This window comes from Juglans microcarpa x Juglans regia, chromosome 4D (assembly GCF_004785595.1).
Source record: "Juglans microcarpa x Juglans regia isolate MS1-56 chromosome 4D, Jm3101_v1.0, whole genome shotgun sequence".
In the NCBI taxonomy this organism is placed as follows: Eukaryota; Viridiplantae; Streptophyta; class Magnoliopsida; order Fagales; family Juglandaceae; genus Juglans; species Juglans microcarpa x Juglans regia.
The window spans coordinates 17,349,411-17,375,318 of NC_054600.1; the positions used below are offsets into that span (position 1 = coordinate 17,349,411).

At 36.5% G+C, this 25,908-nt stretch overlaps 1 protein-coding gene across 1 annotated transcript; it reads right to left on the reverse strand.

The window, feature by feature from the left end:
- Positions 1 to 931: 931 nt before the first annotated feature.
- Positions 932 to 18,048, reverse strand: LOC121260605 (phosphoglycolate phosphatase 1A, chloroplastic-like). The gene is made up of 11 exons (XM_041162544.1): positions 17,668 to 18,048; positions 16,254 to 16,321; positions 15,980 to 16,072; positions 15,797 to 15,868; positions 14,277 to 14,348; positions 10,538 to 10,597; positions 10,294 to 10,346; positions 9,776 to 9,873; positions 2,428 to 2,527; positions 1,387 to 1,490; positions 932 to 1,246 (listed from the first exon to the last, which is right to left on the reverse strand). Exons 1-11 carry the CDS (start codon positions 17,993 to 17,995, stop codon positions 1,140 to 1,142), a joined length of 1,155 nt encoding a protein of 384 aa, XP_041018478.1. The 5' UTR covers positions 17,996 to 18,048; the 3' UTR covers positions 932 to 1,139.
- Positions 18,049 to 25,908: the final 7,860 nt, after the last annotated feature.

Consider the following 25,908-nt stretch of genomic DNA (forward strand, 5'->3'; position numbering starts at 1 on the left):
TTCTTAATTCTTGCTATTCTTAGCCCTTTAGCAATTATAACTCCCCTTTCTTTGATAATAAAGTAAAGCTATGAAGCCCTTCCATCAGCTGGTTTTGGCTTGCCCCTTGTATAGGTTAAGCTATGAAGCTTTACTTCATTGTAAAAAGGGAAAAGAGCTTTTTCAGCTTGCTGCATCCTTTCTCGCTTTCGAGAGGCGAAGGGAGCCTAACTTACGTCTTCCAAGCCTGGAGCGAAGCAAAGAGAATTCATTGTATAAATTATTTATTGATGTATTCTCGTCACGTAGTGTCTACCTCCTAAGCGTGTCTATATCAAACTAAAAGTTTCAAATCGGTGTCCCTATCATTTCTTCCCAAGTGAGCGTTATCACAAACATAGAGCCTGGCAATGTGAACGGAGCATAGAAAGAGGTTGCTTACTGCCTGCAATATATGTAGGGTTATCATGGTGTCTTATTAATGTTGCTAGCATCTGCAGCAAACATGAGATTTGATGGTAAGAGGGGATAGGAAACTGCATATGTTGGAAAAAAAAAATAATGCACCGGCAGAAAGATACAATCATACAAGGCAAGGCAACTTATCAAAGACGTATAATCATACTTGAGTCTTGAATGACACCAAACGTTTATACACCTTTAGGCAAATTATCAAAGACAAACATAAAGAACGCAAGCTTTCTTACACCTTTAGTGGTTGCTGAAGCCTTATGGGGCATATTGCCGTAGCTGAAAACTTTTCAGCAGGAAGATTCAGTAGAATATCTACTTCGTAAATGTCCAGTCATATAATTTCTGATCTTCTCAACGACCAAATGGATAATAAGATTCCTAAATATATTGTTAGGGAGGATTTCCGAAAGTTTGATCGCTCGGATCTCACTCGCCTGTGAATCTATTTAAGCTAGATGTGAGCTTCAACAATCATACGTATAAGAATTCTCTTGTTGAATTCCAGAAACTACAAATGGCGTATTTTTTGCAGCTATCAGTGTCCCACTCTTTGACTTCATGAAAGAGAAAACACTGGACCGATTTTGTATGTACTTAATCGATACCAAAATGTGAATTAATGAAAACAAGAGTCTAAGGACAATGTCACTATGTGCTTAAGCAATTATCCTTGTTGCATACGATTATCATACAGTTGCAGCTTTAAGGGGAAGGAAATCGGAAATCTTATTGGTGTAGAAATCTGGTTGTATGGAGTTGTTTGGATTCTGAAGCATTGGCAATGTAGTCACACCTACCAGAAAGAAAAAAGGGCAAAACATTAACCCGATCAGGATAAATATGAAAATAGACAAAGCAAACCAGGGCATATATTGAAAAAGAAATAAAAAGACGAAAAACCTCAGGGCACAAATTACACAATAATTTAGTTACCAGAGAGCACAAGAAGAGTTTTGCAACCACCGTTTTGTCCAAACAGAATATCAGTATCTAATCTGTCCCCAACCATGCATATCTGTGACTTGAGAATGCCAAATCTGTTGCCAAGAAGTCGATGAGAATAGTATCGTAGATCCCATAATGGATGAGATTAATTTGATAACTTCCAACAAAGAATTTCGGATATTGAAACGTAGCATTCAGTCAAAACATACATGGGGAATGTTTCTTTTGTTATTATTAAGTTACTCGAAGACCAATCACATCCAGAAACTTACACCACAAGAAATGGTGATCAAGCATCTTAAGATAGGTGCTTAATAATCTGGCTACCCATGGCTAACTATTATTACAGAGGTTTGCTCATCACATGCAAAGTGATCAAATAAGGACTAACCAACAAGTCAGCTCATAGAAGGTCTAATCAGAAAAGCAAATGCAGTAGTTTCCATATCTTGGTAAAAGGGGCAAATAAGACAAACTATGAAACTTGACCTACATGTAGCCTTGGTCAAGAGTGTAAGTCCTCTCTCTCTCTCTCTCTCTCTCTACTTTGATGAAGCTGCAATATTAGTGGTGCTGGCGAGTCAAATTTGTACCAAATACTTCGTCTGATCGTAAGATTGTTTTACTATATTGTTTTATGCTGTGTAAATATGGAGCTTCCACTTGCATATATTAATGATTTCAATTTCTTTTCTGTACTTGTTTTTTTCTTTCTGTAGACAAGGTGGATCCTCCTTTGTTATACTGTGGCCAATATAATTTCTGCAAAATGTAAATATCTCACTCTAAGTTCACCCTAATATTTCTGAACTTAGAGTGAGATATTACGTTAACTCATTTGGATGGACAGCAAACCGAATTTGAAAACTGTGGTATAGGACTACATGTCAGAGATATAACATTTGCTGAAACATCCTTATTTTCAGTGAGTAATATTTCCTGGAGTCCGTTTAACACATTTGTAAACTCAAAGACTAGTTGTGATAATTATAGCCGAAGCAACATGAAGAATGAGATTGGAAATAGTACTTGTTTGCCAAGTAGTCCATCATAAAAGTCGAGGGCTTTCCCACAACCAGTGGCTCACGTTGAGTAGATCCACTAACAGCACCAACCATAGAACCACCACCTGAAATCAAGTATCCATAATGGCGTGAATTTACACGATAATATATATATTGCAATAAATTAACATTACATTAGAATTGGGAGTTTGGACGGAAAGGAGAGAGGATATGGGGAAGAGGGTAACGAGAAGAGGAGCTAGCCATCCCCTCTTTGAAGCAGACAATATGAAGCACCACAAAGAGCGAATTTTAAAACCCAAGATAGTTGAAATTCCAGTCTTTACTTAATGTACGGCCAACATGGGAGTTAAATTAAAGTTCTTTTTTGATAAGTAAGAAAAATTTATTAATCCTCATAATTAGGCAAAGCCCAAGTACACAGGTAGTATACAAAAGAAATATACCTAATTACAGCGTACTAGCAAAGAAAGAAGCATACAAGTCATTAAGATTAGGCCCCTCTAATACAATGGCCTTAGCCCAAAGTAACAAAGATTGATAAAATAAAACTATAATACCCCCACAAGAACGTTCTCTATTTTCAAAGCAACGTTCATTCCTCTTGTTCCATATACACCACATAAGACATAAATGCACCATCTTCCAAACCTCTGCTACTTGACGATTTCCCCTTACTCCATTCCAACAAGCCAAGAGATCCACCACCCTTTTAGGCATCACCCACACAATATCCAGCCTGACAAATATATCATCCCAAAGAGCCTTCGCCACGTCACAATGGAGAAGAAGATGGTCTGCTCATTCTCCATTCCTTTTGCACATAAAGCACCAGTACATTATGAAAATACTGCGCTTCCTCAGCTTGTCTATGGTCAGAAGTTTTCCATGAGAGGCCAACCAACCAAAAAAGCTACTTTTAGAGGCACTTTGCTTTCCAAATACACTTCCAAGGGAAAACAGTAGAAGATTGAGAAGTCAAAACATTATAAAAGGACCTTGCTGAGAAGTTCTTGTTTCCGGGATGAATCCACAACAGTTTGTCCTCTACACCATGCTACAAAGTCCATGCATACAGGGTGCTGTATAAGTCAGAAATATCTCCCAGTTCCCAATCTTGAACTGCTCTTATAAATGGCACATTCCACTGCAGCAGGCCATTTGAAATGTCCATGTGATCAGCAACTGAAGCTTCCTTGTACAATGCTATTCTGAAAAGAGAAGGAAAAGCCTCCTTGAGAGCGATCTCACCGCACTAGACATCAAACCAAAATCTGACCCTGGTGCCTCGATCCACCATAAATCTGAAATTGCAAAAGAAATCCTCACAGCCCTTCCTAATATATTTCCAGACACCCACACCATATGAACCACGCACTTCATTAGATATCCAGCCACCCCAAGTGCTCCCAAATTTAGCATCAACCACGGTCCTCCATAAAGCATCACTTTCTTGATGGGACCGCCAAAGCCATTTCCCGAGTAAGGCCTTATTGAAAATACTCAGCTTTCTTATCCCCAAACCACCACAAGAAAAGGGGGAACAAATCTTATCCCATTTAATCAAATGGAACTTTTTCTCATCTCTAAGTCCACCCCACAAAAAATAACAGAAGTTTTTTTCCATTCTATTAGCCACTCCTAGAGGAATCAAGAATAAAGAAAGTATGTAGGGAGATTGGATAACGTACTTTTAATAAGAGTGATTCTACCCCTTTAGAGAGATACATCATTTTCCAACCAGCCAATCTATTCTCAATTTTTTCGATAACACCGTCCCTTATTGACTTGGATTTATAAGGGGCCCCCAATGGAAGACCAAGGTAATTCAAAGGCAAAGAAGAGACCTTACACCCAAGATGTCAGCCAAGTCTCTAATAGAATTAACCAAGCCAACCGGTACCAATTCAGATTTAGATAAGTTCACCTTGAGGCTGGAAACAGCTTCAAAACAAAGCAAGAGAGCTCTCAATGATCGAATATGGTTAGGATCCAGCTCACAAAAAATTAAAGTACTGCCAGCGAAGAGAAGATGAGATACATTGACGCTCCCAAATGATGAACCACCCACTGGAAAACCAGACAAGAAAGATCCATTCACCACTGCCTTCAACATTCTACTCAAAACATCCATAATTAAAACAAAGAGAAAATGAGATAGAGGATCTCCTTGTCTCAAACCACAAGAGTGGTTGAAAAAACCCTTGGGAGTGCCATTGACCAGCACTGAAAATCTAGCGGTAGTGATACAATGCTTCATCCAATTGCACCACTTCTCCCCAAAACCAAATCTACCAAGAATGTAAAGTAAAAAATGCCATTTAACATGATCAAAGGCCTTCTCTATGTCAAGTTTGCAAAGTATTCCTGGGATGCCGGATTTAATTCTACTATCCAAACATTCATTGGTGATACGAATCGAATCCAGAATCTGTCTCCCCTTAACAAAAGCATTTCGCGGCTTCGAAATAATCTTCTCCATGATTGTGCTCATATGATTGGCAAGAACCTTGGATATCATTTAAATTAAAGTTTGACGGCTAAGTCTACATTTAAAAGAAGAAAAAAAACTCTATATCATTTCACTACTCAAAGTGTGTGTATAACCACAGTACAAAACCTTAAAGGGTAAAATTACTACAAAAGGATCACCCTTTCTGTACAATCATCTCCTGTTATCATCTCAAGTATAGACACCCTGCTTTTTCTACCACCCAAATATCCTTCTCTGTTAAGGTAGCCCTTGAACATGCAATCACTCCTTGTAAGAACTTTAGCACCAGTTTTAGCAAGGAACTCTACAGCTCCATCAACTTCCTGATAGACATGTTCAATCTTCAAACACAATATCTTTCAGTTGAATAAGCTCCTCCCATATCTCCATTTCCAGTTCACCTTGCCTTTACACTTTAACCAGTTCACAACCACCTATGAATCAGATTTAAGATCCACCAAATTAGCTGTAACTTCAAACACATAATTAATCCATCCAACCTCTACCAAACTATTAGAACCAGTTTCATAACATTCAGAGAAGGATGCAACAAAATTTCCCCTGCATACATTATAATTCCACCACCTCCACTCATCCCCAGATTTCCATACCTAAGAGGCATAAGTTCCATTACTCAGCACATGATCAAGAGAATCTTGCCCAGGTGCTTCACAGCAGTCACTTAGCTTTTAGCACGCCATTTGTCTTTTTTGCCCTTTGTCATTGTCATGGAGGCACTAAACAAAATGATATCTGCTGCAATGATGGAGGCTTTTATCAGATTTCTTTGTGGGGGCTAAGAACTCACATCCTTAATTTATCACAATTCTGTACGCAGAGGATTCTTTGTTGGTTTGTGGGACAAATCCAGATCAGCTTCACTGTTTGTGCTTTTATTCTTATGCTTTGAAGCAGTTTTTGGCTTGGATGTAATATTGGCTGAGTTTGTTCTAGTGGGTCAAGTCACCAATGTGGATGGTCTGGCTGGCATCCTGAGATGTAAGAAATTATCTTTACCTAAAAAGTATCTTGGCATTCTATTAGGGGTTACCTTCAAGATCCAGGAAATTTGGGATGAGAATATCGAGAAGATTGACTATCACTTGGCTGGCTAGAAGAGGAAGTATTTGTCCAGACACGGGAGGATTACTTCGATCAAGAGAACTCTTTGTAATCTTCCTAAGTTTTTCATACCTATTTTTCTGCTTCCTTCTAGTTTGGCTTAACACCTAGGGAAACTGTAGAGGGACTTTAGGGTGGTTAGAGGTCAAGTTTCCCTGATCTCTGGGGGAGCAGTTTGGGAGTTTGGAACCTACTTTTCTTTTATTGTTCACTCTAGGGGAAGTGGCTTTGGCGGTATCAAAATAAGAGAGAGACCTTGTGGGGAACAGTGGTAGATTCTAAATACGATGTTCATGGGGTGGTTGGTATTCTGATGTGGTCAAAAGGCCTAATTGTGTGGGGTTATTGAAGAATATAAGAAAATGTTGGGGAAGTTTTCTAACTATATTAGATTTGAGGGAGACTGAGCTACGATTAGATTATTCTGGCTTGGTTTGTGGTGTGGAGATAGGGTTCTAAAGGAAGCATTCCTGGATGTGTACGGTGTTGATCATCGTAAAGATACCTTTTTTGGATAGGTCACAGTAAGGATACTTTTGTCACTTGGAGATATGTAGTGATTTTTCTCAATGGAATGTAAGTTTTATTAGATGGCTCATGACTGAGAGGTAGATACCGTAATTGCATTCTTTAACATGTCTATTCCACTACTTTGAGATGACGAGGTGAAGGCAAGCTTCTTTGGGCCTCATCCAAGAGAGGGATATTTAGTGTTTGTTTTTTCTATAATTTCATTATTTCTCATGAAACCAATATCTTTTCTTGTATAAGTATTTGGCGGACTAAGGTCCTGCCAAAAGCTGCATTTTTTGCTTGGACGGATTTGAATATTTTACCATCAATAATCTAAGGAGAGGACACATTGTTGTGATTGATTGGTGTATATGTGTAAGAGAAATGGAGAATTGGCTTGGCTTGGCTTGGTTTGGGTCGTGTTATGTCTAGTATAAAAGTAGACCTTTAATTACTTGTGGAGAGTGTTAGAAGATTGTTCCAACATACCTCATGTGGTCTATTTGGAGGAAATGAATAATAAAAATTTTGAGGACCATGACAGCAGGCTGGAGGAGCACACAACTTTCTTTTTCAATATTCTCTTCCTTTGGACAACTTCTATAGACTTTAATGGGCTCAACTTTCATGGTTCTCTTATATCTTTTTCTCATTCTAAATAGGTGACTCTTCTGTATATATCTTGTGTACTTGAGTAGTGTCTTTTGCAGCTTTTAATGAAGTTTTATTACTTATATATATATATATATATAAAAGAGATAAAGAAGTGGATTCTAGTAGCAAATGATGGACCTGTGAAAAAACTTTTCCCGATGAAAATAGAAATTTTTAGAGGAAAACATTTGAACCACACCCATCAGCTCCAAGTGAGTCTGTCCAGCAGTTCTCGCCAGCTGCCATGCAGGTCTTGTAGAAAAGAAGCCATCTTTAGCTGTTTTCCAGATTGACATGTCCTTTCCTAAAAGTTAAGTTTGGATTCTTTTATAGGGAATAAATCTTTATTCATAAGCACAAGGTGCAACTCAAGTACATAAAGAGTATGCAAGCGATATACCTATCTAGATGGAGGAAAAGATGCTAACAATTCATGGATGTTGAGTCCATTAACATCTATAGACACAGTCCAAAAGAAAAAAACATGGTGATAAAGAAGTTCTTCAACTCCCCCATCATCCACTCACAGTTCTCAAATTTTTTATCATCTCTCATACAAAATACACCAAATGAGGTAGGGACCATTGTTGTAATTAGCAGGTTGTCACCTAGTCTTCTCCAAGAACAAAAAAGATCTATGATCCTAACAGGCATGACCCAAGCGAATCCAACCTGCTTGAAGAAGTCACTCCACAATGCGCTTGTAATATCATGATAAGAAGAAGATGATCAACAGACTCCCTGACTTCTCTTACACATGCAACACCTGTCAATCATGACTATATGGCTCTTGCTTAAACTATCTGTAGTGAGAATCTTTCCAAAGGTGGCCATCCAAGCAAAAAAAAATGCTCGTGATGGAACCTTTGTCTACCAAATGCTCTTCAACGGAAATGGATTGTCAATATGAGAAATGCCTATATTATTGAAAGAACAAGCATTGAATAGCCCTCTCTTTGACGGGTCCCAACAAGTCATCTTTCCCTCCCTCCTCTTCTTATTCTAGTAGAATATAATAAATATAAGAACTCATTGAAAGCATGAATTTCCCAATCTTGTGCTGCTCTGATGAAGCCAAGATTCCACTTAATAGTATTACTCGAAATCTCTAAATTGTCCGCCACAGAAGCATCCTTAACACGAGCAATACTATATACATACGGGAAGACTTCCTCAAGGAACCTATCTCCACCCCACAAATCATGCTAGAATCTTATCCTGGATCCATCTCCCACCTCAAAATTGATATGGTTAGAAAACTGCCCCTAACCTTTCCTAGTACAGTGGTACTTTGATATTGCCATATATGCATGTTACCGGCACAAGGAGAGATTGAGGCTGAGTTTGGTCAATTAGGCAAGGAAAATGTACTCAAAAGCATTTTCTCAACTTGTAGACTAGGTCCATCCTGCTTACCAAAAGGAAATGCCTTCAGGATCGGTCCTGACACTTCAATTACCTTGCCTTCTTAGCTTTTAGAAGAGGATTTTAGGTATTATGCCACCAAATTTGACCAGAAAGGCTTCACTGTTGGACCGAACTACTATATAGCTTGGACCTCATTTGTACTCCATCCACTCCACAAGCATCCATTTTTGGAAGCTGCTACTTCTCTACACGGAGCATCTCTCTCAATTTGGGAATGCCAAAGCCACTTCCCTAATAGTACATGGTTAAACAGAAGCAGATTACGAACCCCCAACACACCCTCAGAAATCTGAGAACAAATCTTGTCCCTACTTACTAGGTGAAACTTTCTCTTCCCCTGAACCAACCTGAACAAAGTCTCATTGTATCTTCTCAATGCGCTTAGCAACACTAGAAGGAAATAGAAAACAAGATACAAAATATGTGGGCAAGTTAGAAAGAGTGCTTTTGATCAAAGTGACCTATCCCCTTTGGACAAATACATCCTCGTCCATCCAGCTAACAACACTATCTTCTCAATAATCTCATCCCAAATTGCATTTTCCTTAAAGGCGACCTCTAATGAAGGGCCCAGATATTTCATTGGTTAGGATGACATTGAAAAATTCGGAATACATGCCAAGCTGTCCAAATTTCAGATGTTTTGATGACAATTCAGATGTCAATTCCTCCCCAACTGTCTTGTAACAGTTGAATATTCCAATCAGTAGAGTTCCATATCTCAATCACTAAAGCATCAGGTCTAATAATGTTTTCCACTATATCTGCCAAGACACCAATTCCAGCCATTTCTCATACCAAAATGCAGTATTTCCTTCCTTTGTCCTCCACATTGTACCTAAACTTCTTTAATAAGACTAGAAATAGATCTCCAAAATTTAGAATTAAACTGAGAAGGAGATGTAACCCTAAGTCAAGTCCCACCTCAAAATCCCTCATCCAACCAAAGCATATATACTTTCCTAACTTTCATAAAGTGATTTTCCAATGTATATACGTCATAACTACTGAACTAAAATGTAAATGAGAGATAGGCCATACATTTCCTTATTAATTATGAAAACAATCAAACAAACTTCACAGGAGTAGATGACAAATCTGATTATATACAAACTTTAACAGAAGCAGGAGAGATGTCAACCTGCCCATTCCTGAGCATCTGTTAGATGAGTGACAGCATCGCGATTTGTAGCAATGAAAAGACACCCAGGGTTTTCACGTATACAGAGTGTTCCATACCTTCCATCAGAAAAGAAAACTGTTAAATCACTCAAATCATGGAAAACCAGACAGAATGTGTATGTAGTGCATCTAAAATAATGTTAAGAGGGTCAAAGAAGATTTGCCCATTATGGTACTGACTAGAGTTGATAATGATCAGTGACCACTTTGAAGCGAAAGAAAAGGAGTGCCTAAGTTTAACATCTCCATACAGTTCCTAGAGGAAAAGAAGTAACTTCTGTAAACAACTTTGTATGTGCAAGTTTTAATTTCCTGTTTAAAAATGATTATGTATCAGATTTCAGATATAAGCATTTAGAAAAAAGAATCTAACAGAGAGATATACCTAAATCAATAATTATATACCGTGATTCAATATAAACAGAATGGCCATTTTTCCAATATAAATGTCTTGTAACTAAAAGCTTGAGATCTTACTGTATTTTGTAGTAGTTAAAATAACGATCAAACCCAACAACAACAGCTCCAACCTAAAATAAATGAGGAATTATTTTATTATGACTAAAGGTTGGATCACAGTGAAAGAAATGAATTGGGGAAAAAAGAATACAAAAAGCATAAATCAGACTGAAAGTACATTTTCTTTTTCTCATTGGTTCAAACTCTTAGAGACAATCAAATTAGAAATGAAATTGTAAGGCACAGGATAGCAGAAGTATACATCCTTATCATGCTCCATCAGAAATCCAGGTTTTAGCTCTATCTTTTTACCACCGTCTTCCTGAAAATTTTAACCAAAAAGAACCGATTTAAGAGATAGAATAGTCCCATCTTCATCATAAAATTAAAATATGCCAAACCTCAACATTCTCAAAAATGTCATTGATTTAAATGATACATACCAACTCATCCATTCTAAGTTGCTAATATTACCCTGGCTTTATATAATTACAAACCCCCCCAGCCCCCCAAACCCAAAAGGGGCAAAAAATCTATACTAGGAAATACAACATGAAAACAAAATTGTTGTTGTTGTTGTTATAAAATAGTTTTGTAACTGTCGCCTAAATCTCTTCTATATGGACCTTATATCCTCCTTAGAATAGCCACCTCGTACAATGTCTGATGTACATGCCAAATTTTTTCTTTTCTATATGGGAAAGACACTTTTGAATAACCGACATTGACTGTCAAGACAGTGCACCTAAAAATCGACTTTGACATCCAATTCTTTCACTTAATTAGTTAATATTTGGAAAATGCCGCCACCATGTGTTATAATTTATGTCTTTTCGAGATTTTTAATGTTTTTTTTTAAATAATTTTATAATTTATATTTGTTAAAAACAATTTAAAAGAAGCAGTGTCAATGGGGGATGTTTCTAATGTGGAGAGTATGGCTTCCATTTTGGAATGCAAGATATCTCAGCTGCCTATTAAATACCTTGGCCTCCCGTTGGGTGCTCCGTTCAAATCAATATCTATTTGGGATAATGTTCTTGAAAAAATGGAGAGGAAATTGGCTAGTTGGAAAAGGATGTATTTATCCAAAAGTGGTAGGGTCACCTTCTTCAAAAACACTCTTTCCAACTTGCCAACCTATTTCCTATCATTATTTCCACTCCCCACCAAGGTGGCTCATCACATGGAGAAACTCCAACGTGACTTCTTATGAGAGGGGATCAACGATAAGTTCAAATTTCACTTGGTGAAAAGGGCCAAAATTTGCTCTCCTATTCAATAGGAGGTCTGGGTATTCGGAACTTGCAATTTTCCAGCAAAGCTTTGCTTGGTAAGTGGCTATGGAGATACCACAATGAGAAGGGGGTCCTTGTGGAGAATCGTCATTGAATTGAAGCATGGGCAACCATGGGGAGAGGATGGTGTACCAAGGAGGTGAGTGAGCCTCATGGTGTGGGGCTATTGAAGCATATAAGAAGAGGCCGGGACACATATTCAAGATATACCCGCTTTAAGGTGGGTGATGGATCCAAAATTAAATTTAGGAACAATGTAAGGTGTGGCGATAGGGCACTTAAAGGAAACTTGTCCACAAGTTTATGGCATAGCAAGCATGAAAAAAGCCTCGATTGCGGACCTCTTCATACTCTCTACTGGCACTCCCCAATAGAATGTTGCATTCCTTAAAGATGCACAAGATTGAGAATTTAAGGCTTTTTCAGAGTTCTATGACGGGAGTCAAAGATAAGATCTTTTGGTGCCCTACTAAGATAGGGAAGTTCTCAATCCACTCCTTCTACAAAGCCATGACAATGCACGATACAAATTCATTCCCATGGAAGAGTATTTGGAAGAAAAAGGTGCCCCTAAAGAAATTTTTTAGTATGTACGGCTTCCTTAGGGAAGATCTCACTCTAGACAACCTAAGAAAAAGTTGAATCATAGTCATAGATTGGTGTTGTATGTGCAAAAAGAGTGGAGAGTCGGTTGACCATCTACTACTTCATTGTGAGTGCCAGGACATTGTGGAATGAAGTTTTTGTTCGGGTGGGATTACTTGGGTGATGCCGAGACGGGTAGTGGACCTCCTAGCTTCTTGGAAAGCCATTCAAGGTAACTCTCATATCACCTCAATTTGGAAAATGGTTCCAATATGTTTATGGTGATGTATTTGGAGGGAGAGGAACAAAAAGAATTTTGAAGATCAAGTGTGGTCTATGGATGAGCTTAGAAATCTATTTTTCAATACTTTACTCCATTGGTCGATTGTAATTGATTTTCATGGCTTGTCGCTTCATGAATTCCTTGTATCTCTAAATTAAGCACGGTTAGGCGTTGCTCTTGTATATGTCCCGTATACTTGGGTTTTTGCCTATTCTTTTGATCAATAAAATCTTGTTTTTACCGATTAAAAACAAAAAAAATTAAATGTTTTATAAGTTTTTTATGCCTTCTTATTTTTTATTTTGTTTATTTTATCAAACTTATACCTTCATTATTATTTTTAAAACTTTTTTCTATTTTACTGATTTTTTTAAATTCTTTAAATTCTTTTAGTGTTCATGCTGATAGTATATTTTTTTTTTTTAATTTTAAATGTTGATTGTACATTATATGCCACGTGCCATCGTCTTATTGGCCATGATATGGCGTCAACTGGCATATCGGTATTTTCCATCAAGAGACTAACAAAGTCTTGCCGAAGGGACCAATCTAAAATTTGACAATAACCATAGGTGCTTATTATAAACTTTTTAAACCAGAGGTATTAGCAAAGTTTTGAATACCATTTCGGTCAAGGCACTGGAACGAAATATTTCGATACCGGTACCATTTCATGTACTGTTTCAAAATGGTCTATACATGGATAAATTATATATATATATATATACACACAAACTATATTCTAAAATAACAACAAAATAACTCACAAACTCAATAATACTTTTCAATACAAGTCTTAAGTTTTAACAACACATATTTGTAAAACTGAATAATACTTCTAAGTTATCAATTCAATTATTAAAATGAAATCACTCATCTTTATCAATAAGACAATAAAGATCAACATTTGAGATGTTAATTAATAAGACAATATGGAAATGGGTTTTTGTGGAATATTACTTATAAAAAAAAAAAGGGTTTTTGTGCAAGACGGAAGGAAGGCTAGGAAGGGACTCGAAGGGTGGGACCCAAGCTCATAAAATGGTGTCCTACTTCACGAATCACGAAGGATATGGAAGTCTCCTAATTCTTCAATATTGGTGTCTCTTAAAACGGCATTTTCTTTGATGTTCATTCTTGGTACTCTTTTATGTTCAGAACAAGTAAATTTGGTGGTTTCTTGAATTTTCTTTTCATATGTTTTACATTTTTATTATCATTTCCTTCGGCGTTTGCTTCCTTTTTCTCTTCTGGGTATTATCATACACATTCGATTTTTATTGTTTGGATTGGATCAGAAGCATAAGCTCTGTGCCTCTGGTTGTTTTGGTTTTACTCGATTGTATTGTCCTGTTGGATTCTATAGTCTTTTTTATCAAGGAGGCTTGAAGTCGCATTCTGGAAAGGGGAAAATGAACTCAACGCCTATTTAACGTACCGGCCGAAATTAAGATACCGGCCGAAACCCGGCATACCGGCCGGTATTGACCGAAACACCCCGATACGGCCAGTATTTGACCCGGTACGAAGCACAACCCTTCCTTGTTTCGGTTACTATTCCTATACAAAAAATATCGGCTGTACCAGCCGGTACGGTACGATTTTCAAAACTTTGGGTATTAGTTTTGAAAAGGTGCAAACCCTAGAGACCTGAACAGTAATTTTTCCTTGATTTTAATTCCCATATGTTTCTCTTGTATACGCCCTTTGTACTAGGGTTCCATCCTTTTTTCATATCAATAAATCTCTAACTTGCTTATCAAAACAGAAATAGCAAATTTAAGAATAATCTGGAGGATGAAGTAACAAACAAAAAAAGTAAATCTCATACATACAGGGCCACCAAGATATTCAAATCCAGCAAGCTCAAGCTCCTTCAAAATGCCATCCTCACCGATCACATAGACCTAAATCATAACCAACCATTAGTCTTCTATTTCTTTATCCCATAGCCTTCATACTCAGACAAGGTATCAACAAGGTTTCCAAATATGGGTAATCACTAATCATGGGCGGATTTACGAACAAGTACAAAATTGATTAGATTAGCAGGGTAACCATAAGCAAAATGAGATTATTGTTCATAATTTTAAAGAACTGATATGCTATGCAAACAAATCTTAGTGTCAGGAAGGGTACCATTAATAAATATTAAAACGCTTGTTCCTCTAATAAAGTATACCGCATGAGGGAATACTAATCAGTTGGTAACATTTTCCACTTCATATCTAATTGGATGGTGAGCGGGAGGATACAGTATTCTCCACTCTTTCCTTGCAAACCTTTGTGTCTACTGTAACCATTCACAGGAAGGAAAAAACAAAGTACAATTTTTTAAGCAGTACTTTATGTGTTTTTTGAGATTGAGGTCTTAGAGGAACACCAGTAAGGTGTCCTCTTCAGAATCATAAACCTCACAGATACCAAAACATGTATATCATCATCATGTTTCGTTTGTTGGTTGTATGTTCTTACAGTAAAGTGATTGTTTACTACTGACGATACATGAATTGGACCCTATATTTTACAATATGTATGCACGCGAGTGTGCACACACACATATCAGCTGCCCACTACACCAACTGAAAAAAACAGCTTCCTGTTACAACCTTCCTTACAAATATGACTTGATAAGTATTAGAAAAATTTATTTAAAACTGACGGCAATTGATGAATATGTTAAAGTATATAGCTAATAATATATAGATATGTCCCAGGTATGTGCATGGGAACTTCATTTCTTGAAAGCCCATTCTCTGGAGCCTGTGGAGGGGGTGGGATCATGGTGACTTTCCTGCAGCTTTCTCCATATATTATGGAATTGGCACCAACACTATATGGCAAAGGTAAGGGCATTGGTAGATGGACTAAAATTGTGTGAGAAGCTTCATATATGAGGTATTGAAGTGGAACCCATTCTCTGTTGATTAAAAGTTGGTGGCATTGGGCCAAGGGGGTGGTTCACTGGAATGTGCAGAAATAATAAAATATTAGGATCGGATTAGAGACAAAGCAGCAGGCATTTTATTATCTGTTAACCATGTGTTCAGAGAAGTAATCCAAGTTGCTGATTGGTTGGCTAAACAAGGAGCTAAAAGGCATACAATAGAGATTCTGGAGCAAAGCAGTTTTCCTAAAATAGTCAAAGGCATGCTAAGACTTGACAAATCTAAATCTGGACTACCAACCATACGTAATAAATCGCTGTCCATAGAAGCATACACAAAGATATAGACCCTTTATAGTATGTTACCAGACTGAACTTAAGCACCCTAGGTTTGTCCAAGGTGTTTGAAATAGTGATCGAATAACATTTTTTTTAGACTTTAATAATATTATATAGATATATATACACCTTTTTATCTTTGGGGAAATTAATGGACTTCAGATATGCAGCGGCAGCAAAAGACGATGCAAAGATTTCCTCCTGAAACAGTTCAGTTGCATTAGAAGTTAAGATTGATAAAGTTTAGCCTGCATTAGAAGTTGAGATTGATAAAGTTTAGCCAATATGAGGAGAAAAGAATCATGAACTAACCTCACTGACATTCAGACCAAGTGTTTCAAACTTTTTACCATATTGTTTCCTAGACTTTGTCGAGTTGTTAGTGACAAAAACTAATCTCTTTCCCTGGAAAGAGAAAAAAAGTATCATCAAATGTCTGAAACCATTGCCTCTCAAATCTTTGTTGAAAAACTCCAATTGTGATTATTTCACTAAGAAGAAAAAAAAAAAAAAAAGGATAAATGAAACTAGAAGCTTATAACCCATATGAATTTATGCAAGCTAGCACCTACATTCATAAACAGACCTTTGACCGGAGCATATCAAGGGTTTCTGGGACTCCATCTATCAGCTTATCTCCTTTCCATATAACTCCTGCAATTAATCAAAGTATGTGAGCTTTAGCTATATCATCATTAGATTTGTAACCGTTATCAATCCCCAATAAATGAAAAAGGAAAGACACTTCAATCACATGATTGATCATATTCATTAGAAAACTCCAATATGCAAATTTGAAAGAAATTGATTTCCTACGTAAAAAGAAATTAATATATATATATATATATATCCCAATAACTTAGCACTAGGTTAATATGCTCTAGGCTTTGCCATAAAGCTTTCCATGAGAAACTATGCACCTGTTCGTTCAACTATAGAAATTGTGAATTTACTTCCATTGAAACTTAATGAAAATGCTTAATATTGGAGTTCATGGCCAGAGTGTCAAGTCTCACATCAAGAGACAGTGGAGAAAAAGATTGATATACATGGTCCCCTTGGCATCCAACATTTGTATACAATGCATCACAAGAAAACTCCCTGAGTTTCAATCTCCCACAACTTCACTCGACTTAATTAGGAGCACTAAATTGTCTTTAGTGTAGAACATCAGAATGGCGAGCCCTGTATCAGATGTTGCTAAGCAGGAAAAAAAAAGATTGAGGTTTTGAGCCACTATCATTACCTTATTCAAGTATCATGCAAAGCCCTCAGTTAGGAGGAAAAACTTGGACAACAGTGGGGTACAAAAATTTATCTTCTGCATCTAGTCTGGGTACATTATTGCCCAAATTGAAAATCTAAAGACTGACATGCTCTACAGCTGTTTACAGTGTGATATTCTTGCAGGGAAAAAGGGCCTCAGTTACATGCCATAAAGGATATATGAAACCAAAGGAAAATTGTGAAAATCCTAAAAAAATTGAAGGAAATTTACTTTGATTGCTTAAGAGCGAAAAAAAGGCTTGAGGTTATGTTTGAGTAGTGAGGTATTTTCAGATATTCTGTGAATCGTAATGAAAAAGTAATAATAGAATATTGAATAATAATGAATAGTAATAAAAAGTAATAATAAAATAATAAATAATAGTAGGTATTCTCGCTACCCAAATTGGCCCAAATTTTCTCCCTTCAAATTACGTAAGCACAGTTGCCATCTTTATAGTAAGAGTGGAATGGACCAAAAATTACACCCCCCTCCCCCCGAAATAAAAAACTCTCTCGTCATGAATTTGACATCCCTTCAATTGTGAATAACTGAAACTGCTAGCATTTTAGCATGTAAACAGAAATCCAATGGGCCCTTAAAGTTTTATCTGTTTCTTTAGCCTAAACAAATATTAGCGCGGGTGGACATGAGCACTTATGTCTTAACACACAAACTAATAAACAAAGAAGCCCATTTCAACAGCATCTAGACATACAATAAGACCCCTCACCATCGCAGTCGAAGATGAATGTCTCGACGGAGTCAATGAGCTCCCCCGGGTTCTTGAGGGGCACTGCCAATGCTCTAGTCGTGAAATTCTCCATTCTTGACTGATCACAATTGTTTCTTTTTGCCTTGTAGTTGGTATTTTTACTACGGTTCCATCTTACGCTTACGAAGTTAGATAAAGGGTTTGGAAAAGTATACGAGAGCTTCTTGAGGCCCGAAAATCTGGAACAGTTGGGGCTCAAATGACTAAGAAACCGAGATGGGTTTGTGGAAGTAAGAGATGAGACCGAAAGAGAGGCTGAGGCTGTGGCTGTTGTTCTGCTCAGCATTTTGTTTGGGGGCCTGGTGCTTTTTTTCTTGGGTTGGTCGTTTGAGGCAGTTAAGGTTTTAACTTTATTTGAATGGTTGTCTGCGATGACGAGTGGATGAGTTCAGATGCAATGTGATCACAATCACACACTTTTTCTGCTTATTCAAAACAAAATAAAAAAAAGAAAAAGAAAAATATTTTTATGCAACCGGCTTGTGTAACTTCCGGCTAGTCGACTGACCTGTAGTTAAATGAAACGACCGTGTTTCATGATATGCAGCAGCAGATGAAACACTCTTGAATTTGGGTGGGGAGCTCAAAAATTTCAGTAGGGGATGTAATATACATCCTTTCGTGAGTTCGCCGTTACCACTCTTCTCCCTTCTCCTTCGACAACCCTTACCCTTTCCTAAGCCCAGCGACCTCCTTCATCTCTGCATAATCCTAACCCTCGTAACCATCCATGGGTGAAAATAGATTAGTGCTAGAATTTCACACACCAAGTAAGCTTTCTAGCTTTCTCAACCACACACAAACACTACCTAACAACTTGTGATGAATAGGAGCATAAGTGTTCCTCTTTCTACCTAACAACTTGTGATGAATAGGAGCATAAGTGTTCCTCTTTCTCTTATTCATGCAAAAACCAACAACAGAGTTGTAAAATAAAAGCAAAAGAAAGAAAAGTCAGTGTTAAAAAGAGTATTCTCGTGTAGTTTCATTAAAAAAGAGAATAGAAGTGGATGCTGGGAGTTGTCTTTCTTAATTAAATAAGGTTAATTAAAATTATCTCAAGGAGCAGAATTTTTACAAAATCGGATCTTTACTCGTCTTACAGCAAACGTCACTTTATTGTTTGTACTTCTACGTCGTTTAGGAGGCTACTAGAGTTTCTTAAAAAATTTAACGCTTCAAGATCAAGAAATCTAGATGATTTTTCTAGGAAAATGAAGAGAGAGGGAGAATTTTTATCTTTTTTAAGACTTTTTCACACACACACAATTAATGTACATGCTCTTCTTTTAAGAGTTTTCACACTTAGAAGTTAATTAGCTTCCCTAAATATGTGGAAGTTAAATAACCTCCCTAGAGTTGTGATAGTGGTGGGGGGGTTAACAAATAACTTCTTCACCCATGTGGGCACCACTTGGTCATGGGATTTATCCATTACCAACATCTCCCACTTGTCTACTATTGGTGTTATGTCCAGTAACAATCTCTTCATATTCTCTCAATCAATTATCTCTCATACAGAAAATGAAGCGTGCGACTTGACGAGAAGACAAATGGTAAAAGTACTATATTAAGTCACTATCATATTAACATAGTACATCACTCATCATATCTCGTCTATGCTCTAGATTATTTGATCTCACTAGATAAAATGTCCTTAATCCCTCACAAATTTATAACTCAAAGCAATTCTTAATCTCACATATATAATATGCTTATGATTATATCGAGTCAAAACGACACAATTGCCCGGGCTATGAGACAAAATAACAAGTAAGAATCTAAACAATCTTCCCTAGACACTCATGTCAATTCAATTAGACTTGACTGTTTTCCTAGACATGTTCCGCAAGACCGTATTATTTGTGACCATAAGAAAACATGCTAAAGTAGCAATATCAAGTTTTCATTCCATGACATAGTTCCAAGTTCAAGGGCATATAAATAGATCATTTATTGATCCATTAGGGCTCACATAGTGATGGAGCAGAGACCCATCCAATCACTCCCTCATATAGTCGTTTATAGCACATACAATATGAAATGTATGTTACGACGAAACTCTCATTTAATTGGGCTTGTCACATTCAAACGCCGTAGGAATTTTAGTCTAGTCGCCAGAAAAACGCTCTAACTTGAGTTTCTTAGCACAGTCACTCATCTAGTGCCTGTCTAAGATCTCATATTCCGCTTTAATCAAGCTTTATGAATTTGTACAATTACTTCATATACGACTCTTATAAGTCCCGTCTTAGCCAAGCTAAGGCGATATTCTTTAAATTTATCTTAAATACTCCAAAACATTAAGATATTTACAAGCTCGTTTTCCAAATGTCAAAGTAATCAACTTGCCTCATTTTGCTCGCTACTCAAGCGCCAAGGTGATCATTCATGTGAGTAGACTGATCTTTGCCTAGTGACTTATTTATAATTTATAATTTTCACTTAGTATCAATTAATTAATAATATGAGATAAACACAATAATCTCATTGCAATAGATACTAACAGTTTTAAATATATAATAAAGTTTAAAGTATCCTTAATACAACTTATATCAAATCCGATGAAGTCTCAAACTTCTAACATGAGTTTGGAAAACATTTCTACTAGTAGCCTTAGTAAGAGGATCAGCTACCATCTTGCTAGTAGAGATATGTTGTAGGATCACCTCACCTTGCGCAACAACATCTCAAATGTAGTGAAAATGAATATCTATGTGTTTGGTTCTGCCATGGTATTTGAGATCCTTGGCATATGCCAAAGCTGTCATACTATCATTATATATCTTAACGGATTCATCTGTAAGATGTGTAACCTCTAGGAGCTAGAAAAATCTCCTCAACTAAACAGCCGCTTGTACAGCTGCTGAATAAGCAATGTACTCTAACTCCATCGCGGACAAAGCAATGCGTGATTGTTTCTTGCTGCACCAAGAAATAGCTCCCCCACTGAGCATAAATGTGTAACCCATCGTGGATTTTCGCTCATCTTTGTCACTAGCTCCATCAGTATCACTATAACCCTTCAATCTCATGTCTCCACCCTGGTAGCAAAGAACAACGTCTATTGTCCTATGAAGGTATCGAAAAATCCTTTTAACTGCTTACCAATGAATAGGTCATGGGTTACTTTAATAATGACTAACCAATCTAACCGTAAAGCAAATGTTAGGTCGTGTACACAACATAGCATACATCAGACTTCCAATTACACTTGCATAAGGAACTCTAGTCATTTCTTTATTTTCCTCATCATTCTTAGGACAATGTTCTAAGCTTAAAGTATAACCCTTCTCAATTGGAGTATCTATGGGTTTGGAGTTGTGCATACAAAATCGTTTTAGAATTTTCTTAATGTAAGTCTCTTGAGACAAACCAAGAAGCTTCTTAGATCGATCCCTTGAAATTTTAACTTCCAGCACATAATTTGCTTCACCCATGTCCTTCATCTCAAAAGTAGAGGACAACCACTCTTTTGTGATGACAATTATCTCCATATCATTTACAGCTAATAAGATATCATCCACATACAAAGACAAAATTAAAAAACTTTTCCCTGTATGTTTGACATACATACAATGATCTTCTTCTAGCATTTCAAAGCCAATTGAAGTAATGGCCTCATGAAATCTGAGGTACCATTATCTAGACGTTTGTTTAAGGTCATAAATGAAACGTTTCAGTTGGCATACTTTACGCTCTTGTCCCTTAATCTCAAAACTAACAAGTTGATCCATATAGATCTCCTCGTCTAGTTCTCTATTGACAAATACAGTTTTCACATCCATTTGGAAAAGCTACAGATTTAGATCTGCAACTATAACTAGAATAAGAAGAATGGAAGCAAATCTCACCACAGGGGAGAAAGTTTCTTCATAATCTATACCCTCTTTTTTAGTATAACCCTTCCATAATGCCCCAGTGCCGCACGGCTCGAAGAGTTACTTCCTATCACTTAAACTCACATTTCAACAATATAATAATAGACTCCAAATTTCCAATATCATATAGAAATTTTGATTCGAACTAATTTCCTCAATATAACCAATTTTCCAAAATGTCAGGTCATCATAACACAATAAAATTTCTTAATAAAAATTTTCAATACTCATAAAAACTTTCTATGTTTAATCCACTATATTTAAATCATCTCATCCAATGACTGCCTCATAATTTTGATCTTCAGCTGAACCATCAAAATATCTGAAAAATATTGTAGAGATATAGGGGTGAGTTATTAAAAACTCAATAAGTAGAGAACTTATATAGCATGTAACCATGAGCATTTATAAAGTTCGGTATGCAGAACAAAACATTTACTTTCAGAATGCAGGACAACATAATTAATTTTAGAATGCTTAAACAAAACTTGTTACAAAACATCAAAGTGAAACTTTCAAAAAACCTTTTTATTCAAAAATCGTTCAACATATCATTAACTAAGACATTATCTTCATATCATATCGAAGCATTGCATCAGGACATATACCATATTTAATCCTCGTGGTAGGGTTATAAACCACCATTATACCCGTGGCTTGGCCGTAAGCCATATTTAACCACCCTCGTGGTAGGGTTATAAATCACCATTATACCCGTGGCTGAGCCGTATACCATGTTTCACCCCCGTGGTAGAGTTATAAACCACCATTATACCCGTGGATGGGCAGTATACCACTATTATACCCGTGGCAGAACCTTAACAGAAATATAACATAACATCATCGGAACCAGATCATATTCAGATACAGAATCAGAAATTCATGCCAAGGTTTTCAGATTCCACATCATATCAAAACTGAATATTGAACAGCTTCAAATCATTTCACATGTTCAGAATCAAAACATCTTCATTTATTCACAGCAAAAAATTTTAGATTTTATATTCGCTCTTTTTGCATATTTTAAAAAAAGAATGCACAAAATTAGCTCATGTCTGCACCAGTCATGACAGAAAATACTTTCTCTTATATAAAATTTATGTATATACAGAACAAACATTTAAGGTCGTTTTCAAATTTCTTTTCAAAAACAAACATGCTTATTTTCAAAGTCAACCTCATTTTATTTCTTTTGTACAAAACTAGTATATGAACCCTGGTTATTTGGACTTTTTAGCTTTTCAAAACCTTTCACAAGAGTGCCGAGCAAATATTAATCGCCATTATAAAAAATAGTCACTTAATCTTCGAAAATTTCCCATCGAAACATGTATTTCAATACTTAACCTAAAATGTTAAAATTAACCTACTTTAATTTCTCAAAATCTAAAATTCTCATAATCCTAAAATACCATTACTTCCCAAATTCCTCAATATCCACTTAATTTCTCTAACTATTAAACTCTAAATTATTTCTAAAAAAATGCATAATAATATTTTTACTAATTACAACTATGCCACATAAAATACATCTTTAGTTTAAAAAAAAAATACTCTTAACATAATTATAACAAAATTGATTAAAAAAGAAAGCAAAATTTCATTTAATAAAATAGTCTAATAATTTCTCTTTAAAAAATAAAATTTTGCACTTACTTTGTATTTCTAAAATTCATATTTTAAAAATGAATTATTACTAATAATATATCTCAAATCTTTATTTATTTTCTTTATAAGTTATAAATTAAAAAAAAAAACTAAAATCCTTACAAATAATAAAATTTAGACTTAATATAAAACCCACCTAAAGGCAGGGCATTTTAGGAAAATAAGCATAAACTGCAAGGGCACTTTGTGAAGGCTGACTTTATAAACAAAACTATGGAACTAAAACCACCCAGACCAAGTTGTGCGACAGAGAGACCATACTCACCGAGAGAAGTGGAGCCACGACAGAGCTGGGTGCAGTGGACAGCGGTGATCACGATAGGGGAGCACTGAGAGAGAGAGAGAGAGAGAGAGAGAGAACGTGGTGGGAGAAAGAGAGAGACGGAGAGGAGACCGTGGGTTTACCGAGAGGAACACGGCAGCTTGGGGGTGGCTTGAAGGTGCCTGACGGTGATCTATGTGCAGGTGGCAATGGCGTGGAGGAGCTGGCAATGTGGGTGGCTGGCTTGTGGCTCACGGTGGGGAAGGATACTATTCCACTGTTTTGATGCAATAAAATAGAGTATTTTGTTGGTGGTTTTTCAACAACTGGGCGACGGTGGTGTAGGGCAGTGTTGTGGAGGCTCTTAACCTTGCACAGTGGCTGAGAGTGGGGGAGGGCTCATGGTGTGGAGGAGTTTCGGTAGTGGGGTGGCTCACAGTGCCTGTGGGTAGGAGAAAAAAAATGATGGTGGCTCACGGTACGTGGTACAGGTTACGATTTACAGTTTCTGCAAGGTGGTGGTTGTGGCTTGTTGGGCGGTTATTCTGGTGGCTAGTTATGTAAAACAGAGGCTGTCTTAATATGGTTTGCAATGGTGTGGATTTACATGTCATGAGGTGATGGGCGGTGTCGTATGGTAAATGAACAGAAGGCTCACGCAGGTCTGGGCAGGGGGGTTTCTGGTGGGTAGTGGTTTAAATCGCTCGAGGTTGTGTGGATTTTTCTTATGCTGAGGTGGGTGGTTTCTCTAGGTTTGGCTTTGTTGCAACGATGGTTGTGTCGTGCTTGAGGGAAAAATAATGGAGAAGGTGCGACAACCCTAGGTGAGGGAGGTTTCTACGTGCAGGTGAGGTTATACATATATATATATATATATATATGTATATATAGGTGTATATATATAGGTGATTAGAAAATCCTAGAGAAATATGAGAGGAAGAAACGTGCATGCATGGGAGTGTTAGAGTCGTGCGTGATGGGGGTAAACAAAAGAATAACTGAAGGTTGGTTGGTTTCCCACAGGATTGGATTTCAGGGCATACAAGGTTGGGGGTTTTTCTCTGATTTATGGGCCTCAACTCAACCTCAAAAATAATAATAATAATAATAATAATTCAATTTGTCTAAAAAATTTCTCAACCCATAAAAAGATTTTCCATCCGACCAAAAATATTTATGAAAAAAATACTAAAATAGCAAGCCCATTAATAAAAATCCAATATCCTCCAAAATATAATTTGGACTCACAATAAATAAATAAAAAATAATAGTCAAAAATTAATTAGGCTTTTCATATGTATAAATCAAAAAAAAAATTAGAAATCGGCTTGGTGCCAGGGTATTACATCCTTCCCCCCTTAAAAAATTTTGTCCTTGAAATTTGCTAGTACCACAAGAAAGGCTTAAATATTTATCCGCTCCTATCATTCCATGCCTATCCCAATCTTTAATCATATTATCTAACCTAATAATCCAAAATTCTAACCCTCTAATATTGAAGCCTCGTATTCCCCTAGACATACACATTCACACTTATTGTATTGCTTATCATACACCTTAAAAGGTCTAAATCAAGTCTAAAATATAAACCTCAACAATGTAATTAAAAACCTAATAATATATTTCAAATTCTCCACATAATATAATAACTTCATACTAAAGGAAAATAAACTCTCAAAACATCATATTACCAAAAAAGAAAACACGCTTCCGCTGCCCACTCTGACAACTTATAGTCCTAAACACATTGTATCCCACTCACGTACATCTTAAATTAACTAAACCCCACATTTAACCAGTCCATAGAATTACGCCCACTAAAATCTCAAATGTCATAAAAATCGTTTCCTTAAAATATGCAAAATCAAAAATCTCAGATTTTTTGGGACACATTTCATTGGTCCGCAAGTGCTAAAACTTTACATATCATCAAAAATCATAACCTAGAGCTCGAAAAAAAAATTCTACGACCTTTAATCTCATCCAAATCACTTTTAAAAATATGCAGCATCTCTAAACCTCAACTTTCCAAAAACTCAATCTATAAAATCTGCAGGATCTCAAACCTTAAATTTTTACATATCATCTCTTAGTCCTCAAATTTCTACAACTCAAATCTGAAGTTACTTCTTTAACCCACAGATTTCCAAAACCTCATGTTATAGTCTGCAGAACCTCAAACCTGCCTTTCGATTAAGCTTATGCATACCTTCAAAATCTAAACCTCAAATCTTATATAAATCATTTGCTAAAGTTCAAAGAAAAAGCCAACCGAATATAAAACCTCAAATGTCATAAAAATCATTTCTTTAAATCTATAACTCTAAAACCTCAAATTTCGTAGGTCGCCTATCATGAGTCTGCAAAAGTTCAAACCAAATATCTTCA